General features: G+C 39.6%; 1 protein-coding gene across 2 annotated transcripts in view; it reads right to left on the bottom strand.

Moving 5' to 3' along the window:
- Nucleotides 1–393: 393 nt before the first annotated feature.
- The window catches only part of LRRC20 (leucine rich repeat containing 20), a 464,508-nt gene continuing 443,960 nt past the window's right edge, over nt 394–20,941 (bottom strand). For both annotated transcript variants that reach the window (XM_077454429.1, XM_077454430.1), the window contains one exon: nt 394–715. In XM_077454429.1, the coding sequence (XP_077310555.1) occupies nt 597–715 (119 nt within the window). In that variant the 3' untranslated portion in view covers nt 394–596. The remainder of the gene's footprint in view (nt 716–20,941) is intronic.

Genomic DNA, 20,941 nt, shown 5'->3' on the forward strand with positions numbered 1-20,941 from the left:
CATTGCTGGAAGATTGGTCAAAGCAGTGGAAACTGCAGTTTAAAATATCTTAAAATAATACACTTAGGGAAAAAAAATCCTCTGATACTGTACAATATTGAGGAAATGGCATTGGCTAGACTGGTGCGCAGTCATGTTGGAACAGAAAGGGGCCATCCCCAAATTCTTGGGAGCATGAAATTCTCCAAAATGTCTTGGTATGCTGATGCCTTAAGAGTTCCCTTCACTGAAACTAAGGAGCCAACCCCAACCCCAGAAAAACAACCCCACACCATAATCACCCCTTTTTTTTAATCGCTCGTATGTATTTAAGGAGGAAGTTGCATATGTTCTTTAAGAGTATATTCTGATCAAGACGCATTATATTAAGAAACAGTAAACCTTATAAAAAGCTGATTTTAAAATGCTTTTAATAAATCATTACATATATTCCAATTACCATTAATTGTCACGCAATAAAAGGCACACCCATAATTTAAAATGATTGCTCACACCAATTTGAATTGATTTACCATTGTTTTCTGTAACAGAAAGATATGTTCCAGTTAATTTACAGCAAAGAAGGCATATTTTTTTCCAAGTCGATCTTCCATAGCTTACAAAGCAAGTTCAAATTTGACAGCACAATTCTTCAGATTTTCTTTATTTACAGGATTCAGCTTCACATTCACACTTGATAGCTTGGGCATATTATTCAGGTCATCCATAGGAATATCTGTTAAAAAGAAAAGCAATCATCATTTTTATAACTGTTTTATTTATTTTTTTGCATTTGTGGCTTTATAAAAATGCTTTTACCTTGTTATTATAGCTTAATGGTATTTAAAGAAGGATTGCTCAGATGTGTTAAAAAAAAAAAGAAGCATACTTTGGCAATACAAAGTTGACATTCCAGGCACCTTGGAGTGCTCTCTTGAATAATGCCCCTGTACATTATTTGGACTTGACTCTGCTTTTCAGTATGCCTTTGTAAACATTTCCTTCAACTACAATGTTATACTAGGTGGCTTCCACATGCATGATGTATACTTGAACAAAATATTTTCTGTGTCATTCTTCTTAGTAAAGTGTTTCAAAGTCTATGAGTGCCCTATAGAAAGTCAGAATTAATTATCTGATATCCAGGTTTTAAGTGTTATGGCTGGTTATAGCTCATTATCTGCCTTATTTTAGTTTTATTATAAGAGAAAAAGAGCTCCAAATACTGCTTATATAATTTTTAAACAATATTCAATTTATTAAAAAATGTGCATAGAACTCACATTTAAAGTGGTTGTATACCCTTACAAACCACTTTGACCTACAGGTAAGCCTAGATTAAGGCTTACCTGTAGGTCCAAGAAATATCTCCTAAACCTATATGGTTTAGGAGATATTTGCCCGAAAACAGGCACCGCTGTCTATGGCGCATGCGCACTGAGCGCGCCATTCTCAGCGACGGAGCTCATGCACGGGAGTGACGTCATCGCGGCTTCGCTGAATGACAGCGGCGGAGCTGCGAGACCCACCAACAAGATGGATGCGGCGGACTACAGGGGACAGCGGCGACTTCGCTGGCTCCTGTGTCAGGTAAGTGACACATAATGGGCTACTATGCGATGCATAGTAGTCCATTATGCTTTGCCTTTGCAGGGAATGAAAGAGGAAGTAAACTCATCAGGGTTTACTTCCTCTTTAAGAGGTGCTCCAGTACACCAACTGTATACAGCGTATATCATGAAACCACAATGTTGCAGCTACTTCGTGGCTCTCTGTGAAAGATGCAAAAGCGTCAATTTTGTTTGGGTACAGTGTCGCATGACCACGCAATTGTCAGTTAAATTGATTTGTTTGGGAAGACACTTTTACATCTTTCACGGAGAGGCACGAAGTAGCTACATCATCATAGTTTTATGATATATGCTGTATACAGTTTGTGCACTGGAGCACCTCTTAAATGTGAGTTCTATGCACATTTTTAAATAAATTGATATAACGATATAAGCACTATTTGGAGCTTTTTTACTCTCATATATATCAATAATGGAGGCACATCAATGGAGCAATGAGGAGGAAAACATGATCTGTTAGTCTGGGGTGACTAAAAAGCTTTATTTGACCAAACTTAAGTGTGAGGTCACACTCTGTGAGGGGAGAGCATTTCTTATGGGGGAGCACTGAAGTCAATAGATACAAAGCACGGATTTTTAAAGATTTGTAAAGACTCAAAAAGTTACAACTTTTTTCTGACATTTTCATTAATTAAACATTTGATTGCACTCAAACATGGGATTTATATTATCACAAGAAGAAATACACATGAATGTATTATAATATTTTATATTCACATGTTATTATGTTGGCACTCATATATTGAGATCATCCCTCCCAAGGATTCTTAAACTCTTATCACTCATTATTTCCTTAGTATCAGAAGAGTATCAGAATCGAGGCAATCTCTTTACTGTTGTTTATCCTTCTTGGTCCTTCTTTTATCACTGTTGTAAAACAGTATATAACCAAGAAGTAATATTTATGTCCAATATATGTCTCTGGACAAACTTATATTACTGTATGCTGGTTGATTGAAAACAAACTTATTACTTAACCCCTTCTCTTCCCTCCCTTCCCTCCCCTTCAAAATTTCTACCCCATATCTTACCCTATGCCCTCTATTCTACATTTTGTATACTGCTCATTTCTTATAGGATATATTCATACTTTGTATCTCTCAGCCTAACCTCCCTGGCGGTAATCCCTAGTGTGGCTCGGGGTGAATTATTACCAAAATCGGTAACCCCGAGCCACACTCGGGATTGCATCACAGTACCCTGGTAAAGTTACTTACCTTGTCTCCAGGATCCTGCAATGTCCCCCGCTCTGTCCGGGGGGTTTGTCTCCTCCGCTCAATTCATCACTGTGCTGGGCTCCGTTCCCTGCGAGCATCGCAATGCATAGGGGCGGGGACCAGCGAGTGAGAAATGCATAACACATACAGTACACTGTAATCTGTAAGATTACATTGCTGTATCAAATCATTTCACCTCCCTTTAGTCCCTAGTGCTTTGTCAAGTGCCCTCCATGCACTTTTATATTATATATACTGTTCTTTCTGTCTGGAAACTTGAAAATTCCATGGCAACGAAAAAGTGTCCTTTTACGTCAAAAGCGGTTTTAGACAGCTAGAAAACAGCGATAGTAAATTAGAATCACTTGCAGAATTGAGCGATAGTGACGATAGGAACAATTCTGCAAGCAAGCAAAGTTCACTGTTTTTGATTTTATTACATTATTGAATAACTTGCATTATTATTATAATATTTTTTATAATTATTTATTATATTATAATTTATGATTTCGTGTTTCATACTTTATCATACCCGGGATGTCTACTAGACTCTTGTTTGGACAGATTTAAGTGAGTTAATCCTAAGAATTACAGGCCTACAATATAAAACGCCAAATTTCCATGCAAAACAATGTACCAATTTGAGCTTCAAAAATCTGACATAATCATACCACCAGGGGGGTTAAGCACTGTTTCATTGCTATATATTATGCTGCTTTTGTAAGAACAAATGTCTCAATATAAAACATTGTTAAAAAAAGGAGAACAGAAGATTGGATAGTAAATTCTGATCATTGGCAAGCCATATGCTGTATGGGAAAAAAAATGATTATGAAATAATATCTTTAACAATATCTTTCAAATGTTTCTTTTTTTTTTTTTCAACACACCCTTTTTTTAAAACTAAAAGTGATCAGATTAATGCAAACACATTTACTACTTGTTTTTATCAGTCAGATATCTGAAATAACTGTTTGGTGCAATAATCACATGAAAAATGAAAGTGTGCATGACCAGCATCAGGGAGAGAAAAGCTAAAGCAGAAAGCTACAAAGCCATTTTTTCCTAATACAGCTGTGATCTGCTCTTTTGAATCATACATGCAGACCATTAGCAGCCTTTGCTTATTTTTTTCTGGCAACTTAATGAGTGTAGTACAGCACAGGGCTTGCTGAAATACTTTGTAGTGTACACATAGGTGCTGACTTGTCCATCAGGGAGAAAATTAGTGGTAAAATGTGCAGGAAAAGAGAATAAATAAAAGTTTTGTGAAAGAGTAAGAGACCTGTGGGAAAGTTCTCAGCCTTCGTATATTGCTTTAGTGGTCTATAAGCATCTTAAATGAGTGCAAAAGAACATACACTGCATAAATGCAAAACACAATTGCAAGCAGGTTCATATCCACGTAAAAACATGCATTTTTTCTCATTCAATTACCAAACCAAAAAATCTCCCACCCAGTGTATACAAAAGGACAGCATCAGCAAACACTTGTAATAGAACACAATATGCCTGCACTTCCAAGTTGTGACAATACCCAAATAAAATATGAATTGTGTTTAAAGTAACACACAGCTGCTGCTGACACCCTACATGTGTTCCCACATCAGCAAAGTATAACCATGTAATAGTGCCATGCTGCTGGGGTGTATATTAGTGTAGCCCCTTGTCCTAAACAAGGGCTACTACGTCAATTTACTTTTACTTTTGGCTGGGTTTTAGTTAGCTCAGACTGATCGTATAGTTTTTCACCAGTTTTTTCCCTAAGCTTAAGTTGGCTTGTGGTTTCTCACTGTCACTAGTTGATTTCACTGGTATGAAATTTCACAAACAAAACTTAGTTATGAAAATTTATATTTTCTTCAGCCAAACCAGTAAGAGGTGTTTCCACTGGTGCATGGTAGGGGAGGGAATACATATTTGGGACATGCCATATGCTCTCTCTCGCTTTGCCTGGGCTGAGGCCAGCAGGGGTGCTCAATAGGGGTGTCCAACCAGTGGCCCGGGTGCCCCATGTGGACTACGGAGCTCTCTAATGTGACTCCCACTGCTGGGTCTGGGCCAATGAGGAGAGAGTGAGTTAAAAGAATTTAAAAGGGGCTTGGGGGGAGTTGCTTGTAGAAGGTTTTGTCACCTTAATGCAAAGAATGCATTAGAGTAAAAAACTTTTTTGCCTTTAGAACCACTTTAATTTTACAGAGCCCAAAGTGTATGTATGGTCATGCTATGTTTTTAAGTTTTGCATAGAGTAGGAAAGGGTTAAAAGGCCTCTCCCAGGCGGTGGTCACAGGAACAGATGTCCCCATTTGTAAATTCCCCCTCACCTCCTGTTCTAGTGGCAACTCTAAAATCTTGGATTTTGTGATAATTTTCTGTCTTAGTGACAATGGTGGTCATGACAAATAGAATGATTCTTACAATGGCAACAATAAAAATGTGACAGAGGTTCCATCCTTCCCTACTGTATCTAAGTCTGTATCTGTGTCTAAAAATACTATAACCATATGTACATTTTAAGTGTGTGACATTGTAAAACATTAATGAGCACTTGCAATCTTCATTTGTAATATGATAAAAGAAGCGCAATAATCTGCTGGCTCTACACAATGTTTAAAGGTTCATAATACTCAGTCTTAGTGTGTGGAAATGTCTATGACAAGCTGCATTTTTGTGTTATTAAAGTGTTCATGAAGTGACAGGCTGTAATTTAGCCTAATACATTTGTATTATGTGCAAATAAGTGTAAAATGAAAAGAAAACAGCTGAAATTTCTTTAGATTGGAGACTGTAAAATAAATCACCAGCTTCCACTGTGTTTAATACATAAAAGTTGATATAACTGATCTGTAGTTATTTAACCACTTTCAGACCGGACCATTTTGCTGGCTTAAGACCATACCACTTTTTGCGATTTGGCTGATAATTGCACGGTCGTGCGACGTGCCTCCCAAACAAAATTGACGTCCTTTTTTTCCCAAAAATAGAGCTTTCTTTTGGTGGTATTTGATCACCCCTGTGGTTTTTATTTTTTGTGCTATAAACAAAAATAGAGCGACAATTTCGAAAAAACATCATTTTTTACTTTTTGTTATAATAAATATCCCCCAAAAATATATAAAAAAAAAAATTTTCCTCAGTTTAGGCCAATACATATTTTTCTACATATTTTTGATAAACAAATCGCAATAATCGATTATTGATTGGTTTGCGCAATAGTTATAGCATTTACAAAATAGGGGATAGTTTTATGGCATTTTTATTAATAATTTTTTTTTACTAGCAATGGCGGCGATCAGCGATTTTTATTATGACTGCGACATTATGGGGGCACATCGGACATTTTTGACACATTTTTGGGACCACTGTCATTTATACAGCAATCAATGCTATACAAATGCATTGATTCCTATGTAAATTACACTGGCAGTGAAGGGGTTAACCAGGGGGTGGCAGTGTAGGGGTTAAGTGTTCCTAGGGGCGTGTTACTAACTGTGGGGGGCTGGGCTTTGTGTCAGTGAACACTGATCTCTGCTCCAATCACATGGAGCAGAGATCAGTGTCACTTGTTGCTAGGCAGAATGGGGAGATGCTGTTTACAACGGCATCTCCCTGTTCAGCCGCCCCGTGAGTCCGATGGCGGGTATCCCCACGGCAATCGAGTCTGCGGGACCCATGGTTGGACTCACGGGGGTCCCGACCGGCAGGGCGGCATTTAAAAATGGACGTACCTGTACGCCAATATGCCTGCCCGTGCCATTCTGCCGACGTACATCGGCGTGCGCCGGTCGGGAACTGGTTAACCTATGTAATCTATGGGCAAAATGACAATTGATATGGTTACCATGTACAGTATAGTTTGATAAATGAGAATGAGATGTGTTGTCTTGACATCACAAGCACTGATTTATTTTCATCTAAAAGTACCTACTTTTTATGACTCCTAGATTTTATTTACAGGAATGAACAAAGTAATTAAAGCTAAAAGCTAATCAACAGGCCATAAAATGGGCCATGGGTCATAAAATTGTTTCATTCCTGTCTTGTATTAAAAAAAGTAAATCTTCTGTGAGGTTGGACTATATTTATTTATTTGTTTGTTTTAAGATAAATAAGTAAAATACACCTAAGAAGTATATAGAAGGCTCACATCAACCTCTTCTCAAAGAGGCAACGTACAGTGGATATAAAAAGTCTGCACACCCCTGTTCAAATGTCAGGTTTCTGTGAAGTTAAAAAAATAAGACAAAGATGAATAATTTCAGAACCTTTTTTCACCTTTAATGTGACATATAAACTGTACAAATCAATTGAAAAACAAACTGATTTTTTTAGGGGGAACTAAAAATTAAAAACTAAAATAGTGTGGTTGAATAAGTGTGCACACCCTCTTATAACTGGGGATGTAGCAGTGTTCAGAATTAAGCAATCACATTCAAACTCATGTTAAATAGGAGTCAGTATACACATGACATCAATTAAAGTAACTCTGATTAACCCCAAATAAAGTTCAGCTGTTCTAGTAGGTCTTTCCTGACATTTTCTTAGTCGCATCCTACAGCAAAAGCCATGGTCCGTAGAGAGCTTCCAAAGCATCAGAAGGATCTCATTGTTAAAATGTATCAGTCAGGAGAAGGGTACAATAGAATTTCCAAGACATTAGATATACCATGGAACACAGTGACAGTGTCTATGAATGATCCGAGATCTTGTATGATCAGCACCTGGAGGCAGCTCCCTTATGCCGCGTACACAGAGAATCTGTCGGAATGCGTCTTATCGGACTGTGTCGTCAGATAATCCGACTGTGTGTGGTATGCATCGGACTGATTCCGTCCAAATCTCCGTCGGACCCAATTTTCCAACATGTTGGAAATATTTCCCGACCAACTGGGCCAGTCGGACCTAATCCGATCATGTGTAGCGAATTTTGATCGGACCAAGTGCCACCCATGCTCAGATCAAATTCCTACATCAAAGCTATTGGCTACTAGCCTAAATGTAGTCCCATCGTAACGAAATTACGTCACCACGTTCTTGGCAACCGCTAAATCAGACAACTTGGCCCGACCGTGTGTATGCAACAGTTTCGGACACAATCCGTCGGACTAAATCCGATGGATTTGGTTGGCAAAATCTCCGACCGTGTGTACGTGGGCTTAGAGTGAAGCAATGGACTCTGTGTAGAAATGGCAGACTGAGTGCAGTATAAATGATATGTTTAATAAAAACAAGTAGTAACTCACAGGTTAAATTAGATGAGTTCAGTATGTAGTGAAAATCGCCAGTCCTGGAGTCTCAAACGTCCTATTTGGCATCCTGTTTTCCCTTTGCAGCCTGGGGCACTGGTGTAATATTACAGGCTTCCAGAGAATGCTGGGAACCAGGAATCAGGAAACCAAAAGCAGCTGGCCGTGACGTCACAGGAACAGGAAATTTGATTATTCACAGTGGCAAGGAGTGGTAATTCATTTTGAAAATACAGCTTCTTCATCAGACTATCTATGGTCAGCTTTAGACCTGCTACTATTGTCCTCGTCTGTGGCTCATTCTTTTGAGAATGTTGATTACCCGATCTTTTGTTTACCTACAGTATTCTCATATAGGAAGAATGTAATACAAATGTCTTTTTGTATTGTACACAATGAAAACTTTCCAATAAAAATTGCTTTAAAAAAAATGTGAACTGCCAAAATGTTATTCTACATGGCATCTGCTTTCATAAAATATATAATTGTTGATTTAAAGTGGTATTAAATCCACGTTTTAAAAATTTGCTGCCAGTCATGGTTTTTATGACAGAAGAGACCCTATTTGTCTCTTCTGTCCTAGACGTTTCCTACTGCCTGTCAGCTGTAACGTACACTGAGCAGCACATGTGCAGCTAAGCGTCAATTAATGCATCCTCTGTGTGCCATAGTGCTTTGACCCCTGTGCGGAAGTTACATCACCATGGTCTGGCCATTCAAGCGGTCAAACAGCAGAAATCGGGAAGGAAGCCAAATTGTAGGATCTCATAGAAATCTCCCTTTGGTAAATAACCTATTATTGACCCAGGACTGCCTCTCCTGTAGGTCATATGGCTCTATTCAGACTCTGTTGCTAGCTGTGGTATGTGAACATGCCCACTCTTTTTTTTTTTTATTAAGCTATCTTCCTTTCTTCTGTACTGTGTTTTGGTACTTAGATACTCAACCCACGCTGAGTCTATAAGAACATCGTTATATCACCTATGGAGAGTTAGGATTTGTTTCACTTTGCTGTTCTTCCCCTGAGGAACATAATCTGCATTTATGTTGTAAGGAAGACTCATTTGTCAGCGTACTGTACAATATAAGGACATGCGACTGTAAGTTATGTTACCTAGTCTTGCCTTAAATGAGCTGATGTATCTGTACTCACTAATTACAACTACCCTCTACTTTCTGTGGAAAAAAACTCAATAAAGAGTAAGTTTTCAAAAAAAAATAGCCTTCTCCACATAAACAAGATGCAAAATATTAAAAAAAGGTATGTTGCATTCAGGAATCAATGATGCAATAGACATATAGATACCATCTAAATTGCTTTGTAAGATTATGGTGTGCATATACATACATATAATGCAACACCAGTAATGAGTTGTCTTAAACATAATATTTTTAAAGCAGGGAAGGAAGGCATATCTGTGTGGTGGGCAACATTCACTCCAGTTGTCAAGAGCACTCACTTCCTCCCTCAGCTTTTCTCCAATACAATATGATAATAATGCGGGATTTGGTCCATTGCAGATGGCAAGCCTGTAAAGGGGATCTAACCCTATTATTCTGTGCAAAACCATATTGCGCAATATATGTGCATATAAAATAAATAAGAGACACAGATGATCCATGACAGACAGCAACTCTCACAAAAATGTACAAAAAAATAGCAAAAAATCGAAATCAACGTGTAGAGCAGCCAAACATAACCTTATTGAATAAAGTGCAAAAGTCCATCTACTATATTAAAATAAAGATGAAAATTTAAAAAAGGGGGAAAAAATAGGAAAAATAATAGTCCAGATGTCACCGCTGCTTTGTGCCTAGCCTGACGTACGTTTCGTCCAATGGGACTTATTCTGTGAGGCAATAGAAGTTCTGCTGGCTATACATGTACAGATTTCTTTTTGTGCAGCCTGCAGACAGAATGAAAGAAATCTAACAGATTCCTCTATCTAGGGTAAACAGTGCAGATGCCTGCTTTGCTTTTATATTCTGACAGCTGGCATCCATGGTAGGGGCACCCACAAATCAAATTTTGTCCAAATTCGATCCATCCACAATATTTCACTTGAAAATTATGTTCCTAACATTGCTAAGTAAAAGTCACTAAAGCTTGTGATGTCAGTAGTATAGAAAGAAGAAAAAATAGAAGAGAGAAATTATTTGGAAACAATGAAAAGGGAAATAAAGGACACCAAGCTAACTAAAGAAAGGAGATGAATGGGAATAGTATAATAGAGTTAGCCCAGTTACAATTCTTCAAGATTGTTATTTGAGATGTACTGGATCCAAATCCTTTCAAACAAGATATTTATGCAGCTGCTATACCATTTTGCTTTACAAGGCATCTTTTAAATTACTGTTCTTAAAAAGACCTTTCCATGTCAATCTACAATTTGAAAGATTTAAACAAATCTGCCAAGTTTCTTGTAATAGCTTGGACATGATTTGCTTGTGTACAGAAATAGTATTTACCACTAGTTTGATTGGCTTTTTTTCAGACATCTATCACAGTAGTTTTAACTTCACTGAGATTTGTTTTGAAAACTGAAGCTACACGAACAATTAAATCTCACAATTTATTGTCAATGTTCTGATTAGCTGCATTTCAGTTTGCTTTAATTGCACTTTCTGTCAAAAACTGGCATCAGTCTCTTTGTAGCAAAGATAATACATTGCATGTGTAGGCTAGAAGCATTGGATGGCAAGTGCATGCATGACCTGCCACTGAATGATCTTTTTAATGAAAGATCTTTTTTCAGATATACACATATAGATATGGACAGATATAGGGCGAGCAAGCATGTTATACTGTTCCTGATAATGACTGCAGGCTTTCAATTGTTCTCTCTCATATTTTGCCATTGTGTGCTTTGTTAGAAAAACATACTGTATAACCTAAAGACTGCTGCACGCTTAGGCTCATTAATAGTGTTATAAATGTTTACAATACTCAGAGATATGCTTAATTCTCAGGGAAAGTTAACAGTATAGTACTAAAAAATATTTCTCAAGACCAAGAATGACAGTGAGGTCAAATCCCTAGACCAATCACAGAATGCTGTTGTAGTAACATGCTTTAAAACTAAAATCTGGTTCAGTGGCATCTGTGCACTTTATTGTTGGTTCAGCAAGGATAATTTCACCTTTTAGAAAAAAAATATATAAATGCACATTTTTCTGCAGGTAAAAAAATGTGCAATTATTATTTTTTTATTTTGCCTGTAAAACATTGCTCCAGCGATGGCTGGTGCCATACAGGTCTCCTTCAGATCTCTCAGTATATCTGTGTGCCATATATCTGGTACAGTCAAGCAGATACACTGACATAAAGAAATCAATGAACGACAATGAATGAATGATACGACTGTGTACTGCTGCTACAGGGGGGGGGGGGGGGGGGTGTAGTGGGCAGCCAATACACTCCAAAGCAGGTTTTAAAGGATAAGTTCACCATTGGGACACGTTCCATGTTCCCCTCCAAAAAGGGGTGGAACATGTATCACGTTCCCATAGGTGAACTTATCCTTTAAGCCCTGCTTTGGAGTGTATTGGCAGCCTAGTCAAAATAAATGGCTTACATAAAACATGTTAACATGTTATTACTCAACATACTGCACTAACGCTGATAAAGATCTAGAGACCTGCTGGCAGGTTAAAGGTTATGTTTACATTTACATAAATTGTCCCATGCAGACAAAGAACCTTGGTAGTTTAAATACACTGTACCATTTTAAAAATATTTTTTAATGCAAATGCTATATCTGTAGGCCTTTTCCGTCACCCATATAGCCTGGCTGATATGCTCCCAAAGTTTACATTCCTTACCTGTTTTTTTTTCAAGACGTTTTTCAGGGCTACAAAAAAAAATGCCACCAAGGAATGTAAACAATGGGAGAATTGCGGCCAGGTTTCATTGATGACAGAAAAGGCCCATAGGTATGGTATTTGCATTACACAATACTTTTACAAATGGCACATCGTAATTTAAACTACTGGGGCCCCTTGTCTTCATAGTCCCGTTTATATAAAAATTAGGCCCCTTTCACACATGCGGATGGTATGTCCGTATTTCATCCATCCGTTTGCGGATGAAATACGGGCCATACATTCATCCCTATGGGATAGCGGGTGTCTGCGGATGAGCATCCGCAGACACCCGCTATTGTCCGCCTCCGCAACTGTCCGATTCTGCAGACGGAGGAAAATCCTATTTTTCTGTCCGTCTGCAGAGCGGATCGGATGAACACCGATCCCCATAGAGGAGAGCGGAGAGCTGACAGGGCAGTCCCCGCACAGTGTGCGGAGACCACCCTGTCCGCCGCCAGCTCAGCGGGGACAACGGAGCGATCCGCGCTGAGCGAGCGGATCATCATGGGCGGATCTTTACTGATCTGCCCCGTGTGAAAGAAGCCTTAGCTGTTCCTGATACTACAATAAAGACAGTAATTCATGTGTGTGACCCACACACCGCCCCCCACCACCACTGGCTGAACTTTTCAGAAATCCTCTGTAATGTACTGTCTGCATTTACTGCCGTTCTGTGGAAAAGGGTTTTCCACTGAAGTACACCTATACATTACAGCATCTAGAACACAGCAAAGATCTCTAAACAGTCATAACTAGTTATTTTATATGCTCAAACTATGGTTTGGGTGGGGTAGAAAATGGTAGGTGTACTGAAACTGCCCACCCAATAATTTGTCATGACTGAGAAATCACATGGCTACCAATATATATGAATGTCCAGATATATTCCAAAAATTACAGTTTTTTAAAAAAAATTAATTACATTTTCCTGCATACTAATTTCCTTAATTTTACATTTGCCTACATTACGCCAAGCAATTATGATAATTGGTTCAGTTTTACTTGTGTCCACTACGTTTAATTACATTGCAATGACTGTAGGCCCCCACTTGTGTGTTCGTTTTAAATACACTAAATAAGCTGGCAGTGATTAATCTTTTCTTTTACTACCTTGTTACAGCTATGGACTTAGCATACCATTATGTGTTGATTGTTTTCATATAGATCTCAGTATCTGAGTTAATAGGACCGATAATAGAAGGTGTCTCTGGCAAATTATGATTTGTAAAAACAAAATACATATTGTCACTTCAGTAATTTCTGGTTTAAACTAAAGACCACTTTAAAGCTGCCATCATGCATATCATTTGAGTTCTAAATTGCAGACTATTTTCCCATTTTTAAGGTAAGAAAGTATTGGCAGTTTGACTGGTGTTGAGTACATAAAAATCCTCCATCTGTCACAGCTTTTTGCTTATTCCTGGAAGTAAAACAAAAGTTGGCATAGCTCCTGTGGTGGTCATTTTAAGATTATGATTATGGTGTGAAGAAGAGGTGTTCTGTGTTAAAAACTGCCAACTGATAATCGAATAATCATTTACTGGTAATGTATATTAGAATTAATAAGGACTGTGTCAACAATTAAGGTCACACCTAATCTCCACGAACCTTTTACAATTACTTGGGACAGTTACTAAAATTTCTGTTTGGGGACTGCACTGTAAAGCGGTAAAATATATTTTTTATTTACCAACTTTTATTGAAACATGCATATGAATACAGTGAAGAATACTTTGTAGTTACAATGATACAAAACCTATGCGCAAGATAGCTCCAAGATTCACATTAAGCTGAGTATTGTATGATATAAAGTGTGAAGGAATCTGGTGCATCGTCCACACCACTGATATAGTAAGTGCAGCAATCAAATGCATTCTTTACTATGCCAAACTTAAGATTATAAAATTCAACAATAAAACAAACCAACTAATAAAATTAACAAAACAAAAAGAACAAAGGATGTAACATACTGCTTCTGGAGTTTGTATTGTGGTGCATACATAATTCATTTAGCCTAGATGTCCATTAATCTCAATAGGAGTAGTAGCTTTGGGTCGTTTAAGTCAATGACCTAGTAGTGCTGTCAAAGGTATGTAGAAAAGAGCCGGCCAGACAGTCCAAGCTCTGTTAACAGCCTAGGTATTGTTTGATGTCCTTAAAGCGAGGTATTGTACCGGACTAGTAAGATGGAGTCCAAGAGTCCCACTTTTTTTTCAAAAATTTGCATGGAATCCATAAACGTATGGTGAATACGTTCCATCATTTTTATCGACTCCATGCGTTGCAATACCTGGGGCCAGGGGACAGAAGGTTTGCGCCAGTTCAGTGCAATAGCCCACTGTACCGCTCTAAAAAGCGTATGGACTAACTTTTGTTCAGTGGGCACAACCCCAGGGAGGTCTGCAAATAGAATACACATCTGATTAGTCAAGGTGATGTTAAGACCTGTAATTTGTAGCACCTTTGCAGTTACCTGTTGCCATAGGGGGTCTAAAGCATTTCAGCTCCAGAAAGTGTAAAGGAGAGAACCCTTCCCTCTGCAGTTCCTGAAACAGCCATCAGGGATTGTAGGGAACATTCTATGGATCTTGACCGGGTGTAGTACAACCTGGTATGCAACTTCAACACCGTTTCCCTGATTGCTGCTGAGCGAGTGCATTTATGCATGTTATCGATAATGTCCCTCCAATTCTCCTCAGAGATCTCTCTACTTCCAATTCTGCTTCCCAGCCCAACATCGCTAAGGATTTAGCTTCATTCAGATGCATGTAAATTGTGGATATCACCCCTTCATCCCTGGACTCCTCACAGCACAAGTTTTCAAAAATTGTTCTGGTACCATCTCCCATAAGTGAGGCAGCCTTCTAGTAGAAGTGACGTATCTGTAAGTATTTATAGAAATCTGAGCGGGGAATGGCCCAGTTTTGGTTCAAGTCCTGAAAGGAGTGAAGCGTGGCACACTGAATCAAAGAGTGCAATGTCACCAGCCCCTGCGAGGATCAGTGTCCAAATTCCAGTTAAGCCCCAAAGGCTACCGGAAAGTCCGGGTCTCCCAGAAAGAAGGATAAGAGGGCCGGTTTTGAAATAAGCCCAAATTTCTCCTTGTACAGGGTCCAGAGATACAGGGACTGCCCAACAATTCCATTGAGTGGAGTGATAACTCTGTGATGCACCGTGTTAGCCCACAGGATGCCCAGGAGGTGGTACGGTTTGATAGATTCCCTTTCAAATTGTAGCCAAGGAATCTGAGACAAGGGTACATGCCATTGGGCTAGCTGAACCAGTCTGGCAGCCAAATAGTACTTCCAATGATTTGGGCAACTCAGTCTGCCCCTGTCTCGGGCTCTATACATCAATGTCCTACTCAGGTGTGGCTGTTTACCTTGCCAGACAAATTTCAGCAGCTCCGACTGTATGGTCTGTATGGTAGAACTAGACACATACAGTGGGAGGGCCCTGAAGTAAAATAGCAGTTTTGGGAGGACGGACATCTTTACTGCCTGAATAAGGCCCAAGAAGGAGATGTAATACAAGGACCACTGAGCTAATAACTTTTTAATATTGGAGAAGGCCTGTGGGTAGTTTTGGGTGTATAACTCTTTAAGGGTTGGGGCCAGTCTAATACCGAGGTATTATATTGATTCTGTGTTCCAGGAGAACTTAAAGCTGCTCTGAAGGGATGCGACTAGGTGTTGCGGTAAGTTAATTGGCATAGCTACACATTTAGAGGGGTTTACTCCCAGGCTGGACTCTTCATGAAAGGCGTCTAGGGATGTGAAAAGATTGGGGAGGGAGATCAGGGGGTCAGATAAAAAAAAGAAGGATGTCGTTCACGTACAGAATCAGTTTATATTCCTTATCATTACTGCAGTATCCTCTTATGTTGGGGTTGGCTGTGATATATCTAGACAGGGGTTCGATCGCCAGGGTGAATAATAAGGGGGATAATGGGCAGCCCTGTCTAGTTCACCTCCCCAGGGTAAAGTATTCTGATGAGCAACCCGGAAGTTTGATGCTAGTTTGGGGTTGGCGATTAAAGAGCACAAAAAACCATTGACAAACCTGCCCCGGATCCCAAATTTTACGGTAAAATATCTTAAATACCATGTTCTTAAATAATATGATGCAGTTTGTTTAAGTGATTGCATTCGCATGTTCTACATTGCACCAAAAGTGTCTGGACACCAGAAGACCAGAAAAATATATCTCACATAAATACAATATAGATGTTCAATGCATTTATACAAATGCCTGTAGAGTAGTCTTGTAAGATATAATTTTACACTGATTCACAATATGGCTAAAAAAAATAGACCTAATGAATAATACTCTATTTCCTAAACCTGCATTGTAAATTTGGTTTTGTCACCTAATAGTGATATTAATGTTAAAACCCAACACAGCAGACAATATACTGATCCAGCCGAGACTACAAAAATCCACTGCTGGAACATTGCCATCCTCATTAGCTGACTTATGTTGTTGGGCAGGATCTACATTTTACATTTACCATTATGCAGCAGGTCAATCCACCCGAGGTGTTGATCCAATGCTAAGGAAAACAATGATGGTGATGGCAAAAGCCCTGTTTAGCAATATTTTCTGATGATACAATATGCTTTATATTATTATTTTAGCAACATGCCGGTAGACAGCACTGTCAACTGCCAATGTTTACATTGGCAGTATACAGTGTCAGGAACCATGAGTTAGAAGTACAGTAAAATCACACTCTAATAAAATGTTAAAATGGTATAAACAGAGCAAACATAGTCAAAACATAGCCAGGGTTCGGTAACCAGAGCAGGTAGTCGGAACAAGCCTGTGAAACAGGAATCCAGAGATCAGCGTAATAGAGGCAGTAAAAGGATCAGGAACCAGAAGGGAAGTCAGCCAGGCAACTCGTTAACAGGAAAACACAGCAGAGAGTATCCTGATATGCTTGACCAAGGCAAAAACACAGACATTCTGATCCATGTAGTTTAAATAGCTAGCAGAGCTAGCTGATGAGCAGGAAATGAAGACCAGGTGAGTCACTGTGGAATGAAGAGTGCTGGCAATTAACCGACAGCTGAGCATAGAGCTCTGAGAAGGAAGGGATGAGCCCAGCCCTGACAGTACTCCCCTCTTCAATGACCCCCTCCCCCCTCAGAGGACCACCAGGTTTGAGGGGAAAACATCTATGGAAAGCAGGACAGGAGCATGTATGTCCAAGGATGAGACCCTAATAATTTGCCAAGAATGGAGACAAATCGGGAAGCTGCATTGACAGCACTATTGTGAGCAAACTCAGCCCAACATAAGAGGTCTTACCAGTTGTTATGGTGGTCAGAATGTAGAAATGTAAAAACTGGTCCAAGGACTGGTTGCCTCGTTCTGTGGCCCCATTGGACTGCGGGTGCTACACAGAGGAAAAGGAAAGCTAAATTCCCAACTGTGCACAAAAGGCTCGCCAAAACCTGGACACAAACTGGCTAACCCTGTCCGAGATGAAAACCTTGGGTAGCCAATGTAAGCAAAAGATCTTCCGACTAAAAATGGAAGCGGGCAACTTCTTAAGTGGAATACAATGAGCCATTTTTGAGAACCGGTCAACCACCATAAGGATAACTGTGTTGTCCTGAGAGTTGGGTAACTCCACAATGAAATCCATAGGCATGTGGGTCCAAGGCCTCTCTCCATTGGGTATGGGTTGTAGGAGGCTCATTGGAAGGTGTTGTGGTGTCTTACTCTGAGCACACACGGAACAAGCAGCTACGAAGGCGGCTACATCAGTCCTGCTGAAGAAGTTTGTGTGAATGTAATGCGTATGGGGGAAGGAGCCACATTCTGACGTCACCCACTGTCATCCTGAACCTTCATTCTTAAGGTGTCTGCTCCTTGTGCTGTTTCTGTGAGTAGCCATTTGTTTGTTAAATAAAGCTGTTTTAAAAGAAAATCATCAGTGTGCACTTAGATTCTGCTCCTCTCTTAATATTATACCCCTAGAATATTGAACGGTGGATCTGGATCCTGTTTGGAGATCATACTCATATTGGACATGCGTTGTTGACCATCTGTTAGCTCAGTGGTCTACTCCTAGAGGTGAGTGAAGTGAGTGTGCTGGAGGTGGAGGGAATGTCACCCTTGCATTGAAATTTCGCACTGGGACTCTTTGTTTGATGGGACTGTTAGTCCACCTTTTTCCCTAGGTGGCCAGTAGCCTTGGGAGAATGGCAAGTCTGGAGCACAGCAGTGCGGAGACACTCAGGGACAAAGCAGCGGTCACAAGGTTTCTCAGGAGAATATATCTGAGCGGAAAGAATTCTGTCACCCAAAGGTGAAGTGAGACTGGTACGAACTGTAGCTCGAATACGATCGGGAACCATCACAGGAACAGGAACCGACTCCATCTTGGAAGCGGAGGAAAACTGTTGCGACAATGCATCCGCCCTTACATTCTTAGTGTGTGGGACAGGTGGATGTAAGGCACGTGACCAAACATTTGCATCAAAGTCATACGGTTTATTCTTGTACAGTAAAATACATACATAAAAATTCTATATATAAATAAATACTACATGTCATAAAAGTAGGTTACAGAATATGCACTAAAAAGTTAAAAGTTAGACATGCCCATACAAGGGCAAATTGCTTAACACTGACTGACGCGTTTCGAGGGCAACCTCTTCATCAGAGCCTTGAACACAAAGACCAAGTCTGTACAAGCAGGTAGACCAACATGATCAATAAGGAAAGGAGTGGCTAGTAAGGAGATGTATCATGTGATGAATGATTGGTTCCCTTTTACTCTAGACTAGTCCTCCTCGCAGTGCTCTAGATAAAATAGAGATCACATATATGTATGTGTATATATATATATATATATATATATATATATATATACACATATATAAAGGAGCACATAGAAAGTGTATGCTATAAAATACAGACTTAGAGACGTGTAATTGAAGTAAGAATGTGATAAATAAAATTATACATATCTAAATTTTAAAATAAAAGTAATAGAAATGGTGAAAATTTATTACAACAAAATAACCACTGAAGCATGAAATTGTTGTTATAAAGCCTGAACAAGTAGGTGATTTACCATTTAGAAACATGTAAGAGGGATGATCAAAATTGTATATACTCACATACACACACCTGTATACATGGATACATGAAATCATGAAAGGTGCAAGTGAAATCAATATGAGACACGTATGCAAATGCATATATAGACATGTACACACACATATGTACATACATGTAGACACATACACACGCCCATGCACACAGGCAGAATGACATGCGCATGTGTGCATGCACCTTCCCCAAAGGAAACATATCAACTGTAGTGTGAACATTAATAGTGTGTGTTAGCTAGTGGCAACGAAAGAACATTTTAGGTATGAGCAGGTCAGTGTGCAAAAAGACGCATCGACCACACATGCATAGTAGTACATATGCAATGGACACTTGGAGATGCTAGTTAGCACAAATGAAGATGAAAGTGAGAGAATGATAGGTGTATGTGGGAGAACTGGATCCTACCTACCTATGGGGTGTAGCGAAAAATAGTTTTCTCTCTCAGTGAAGGTCTGTCAAGTGTACCCAAACGAGGAATGATACATTCTTAGTACCGGGTAAGAATGAAACTTGTAAATGAAATGTAATTGAAGATTGGCAAGAAAAGAGCCCGTTGCGCCCTTCTGGGAAAGAGGGGTTTAGCTTCAGACAAGAATGTGAGATTCTTATGGTCAGTCAGAATAAGAACTGGCACAGTGTTACCTTTGAGGAGATGCCTCCATTCTTTAAGGGCTAAAATGATCAGTAACATCTCTCTGACCCCAATCTCGTAATTGCATTCCGCAGGAGACAATTTCTTGGAAAAGTAGCCACCAGGATGCATAGAGCTCTCAGAGGTAGGACGTTGAGACAGCAGGGCACCAACTCCAGTTTACGATGCATCAACCTCAAGGATGACAGGTAGCTTAGGATCAGGATCTACCAACACAGGAGCAGAAACAAAGGCAGCCTGGAGACTCTCAAAGGCATTAAGGGAATTCGGAGACCAATTCTATGGGTTACCATCCTTTCTGGTCATATCAGTCAGGGGTTTGATCAGAGACGGGAAGTTACGAATAAACTTCCAATAATAATTGGCAAAACCAAGAAAATGTTGCAATGGACGTAAACCCACAGGTCAGGGCCACTGTAGAACTGCTGTTTTTCACAAAGAAGAAACCAGCACCAGCAGGAGACGAGGATTTATGGATGAATCCTCGATAAAGTATGTTGTGAACATACTCCTCCATGGCTTTGTCCTCTAATGCCGCGTACACACGATCGAATTGTATGACGTACTTAGTCCGTCATACAATCCGGCGGACAATCCGGCGGACTTTCTACCGAACGGACTTGGCCACACACGGATACACAAACAGTCCAACGAAAGCTTGCGCGATGACGTACAGCACGTACGACGGGACTAGAAATAGGAAGTCCAAGACACAGCAAAGCACCCTTTTGGCTCCTTCTGCTGACTTTGCGTTAGTGGAAGTTTGGTTAGAGACGATTCGCACTTTTCATACTTCAGCTTAATTCGGCCGTTATTTTTTTTTTATTTATTCTCGAATTGGAATATTAATCATAAGATGAGGATGAATAAAGACATTTGTGATAACTCTGTGTGAATATAAGCAGCAAAGCAACTTCACTTTTCTCGCATTATGAAGAAGAAAAGAATGTGCTATATTAAAAGATCACAAAATTAGCAGCATGACGAATATGTTAGCTTCAATACGAACACTAGTTTTACAAGACAGAACGCTTCCGCCCTGTAAATCCTTTCTGGGCATGCGCCATTCTTAGTCCTTCGGACTAGCATACTGATGAACGTATTGTCCGCTGAAACCAAAGTACGACGGGAAGATTGGTGTGCAAACCGGCCTTCTTAGTACTCCGGACTTCACGCTGAAAAAGTCAGCTGAAGCCCACACACGATCGGATTGTCCGCTGA

The sequence above is a fragment of the Lithobates pipiens genome, unplaced genomic scaffold (genome assembly GCF_037356315.1).
Source record: "Lithobates pipiens isolate NorthernLeopardFrog02 unplaced genomic scaffold, aLitPip1_a1.2 Scaffold_25, whole genome shotgun sequence".
In the NCBI taxonomy this organism is placed as follows: domain Eukaryota; kingdom Metazoa; phylum Chordata; class Amphibia; order Anura; family Ranidae; genus Lithobates; species Lithobates pipiens.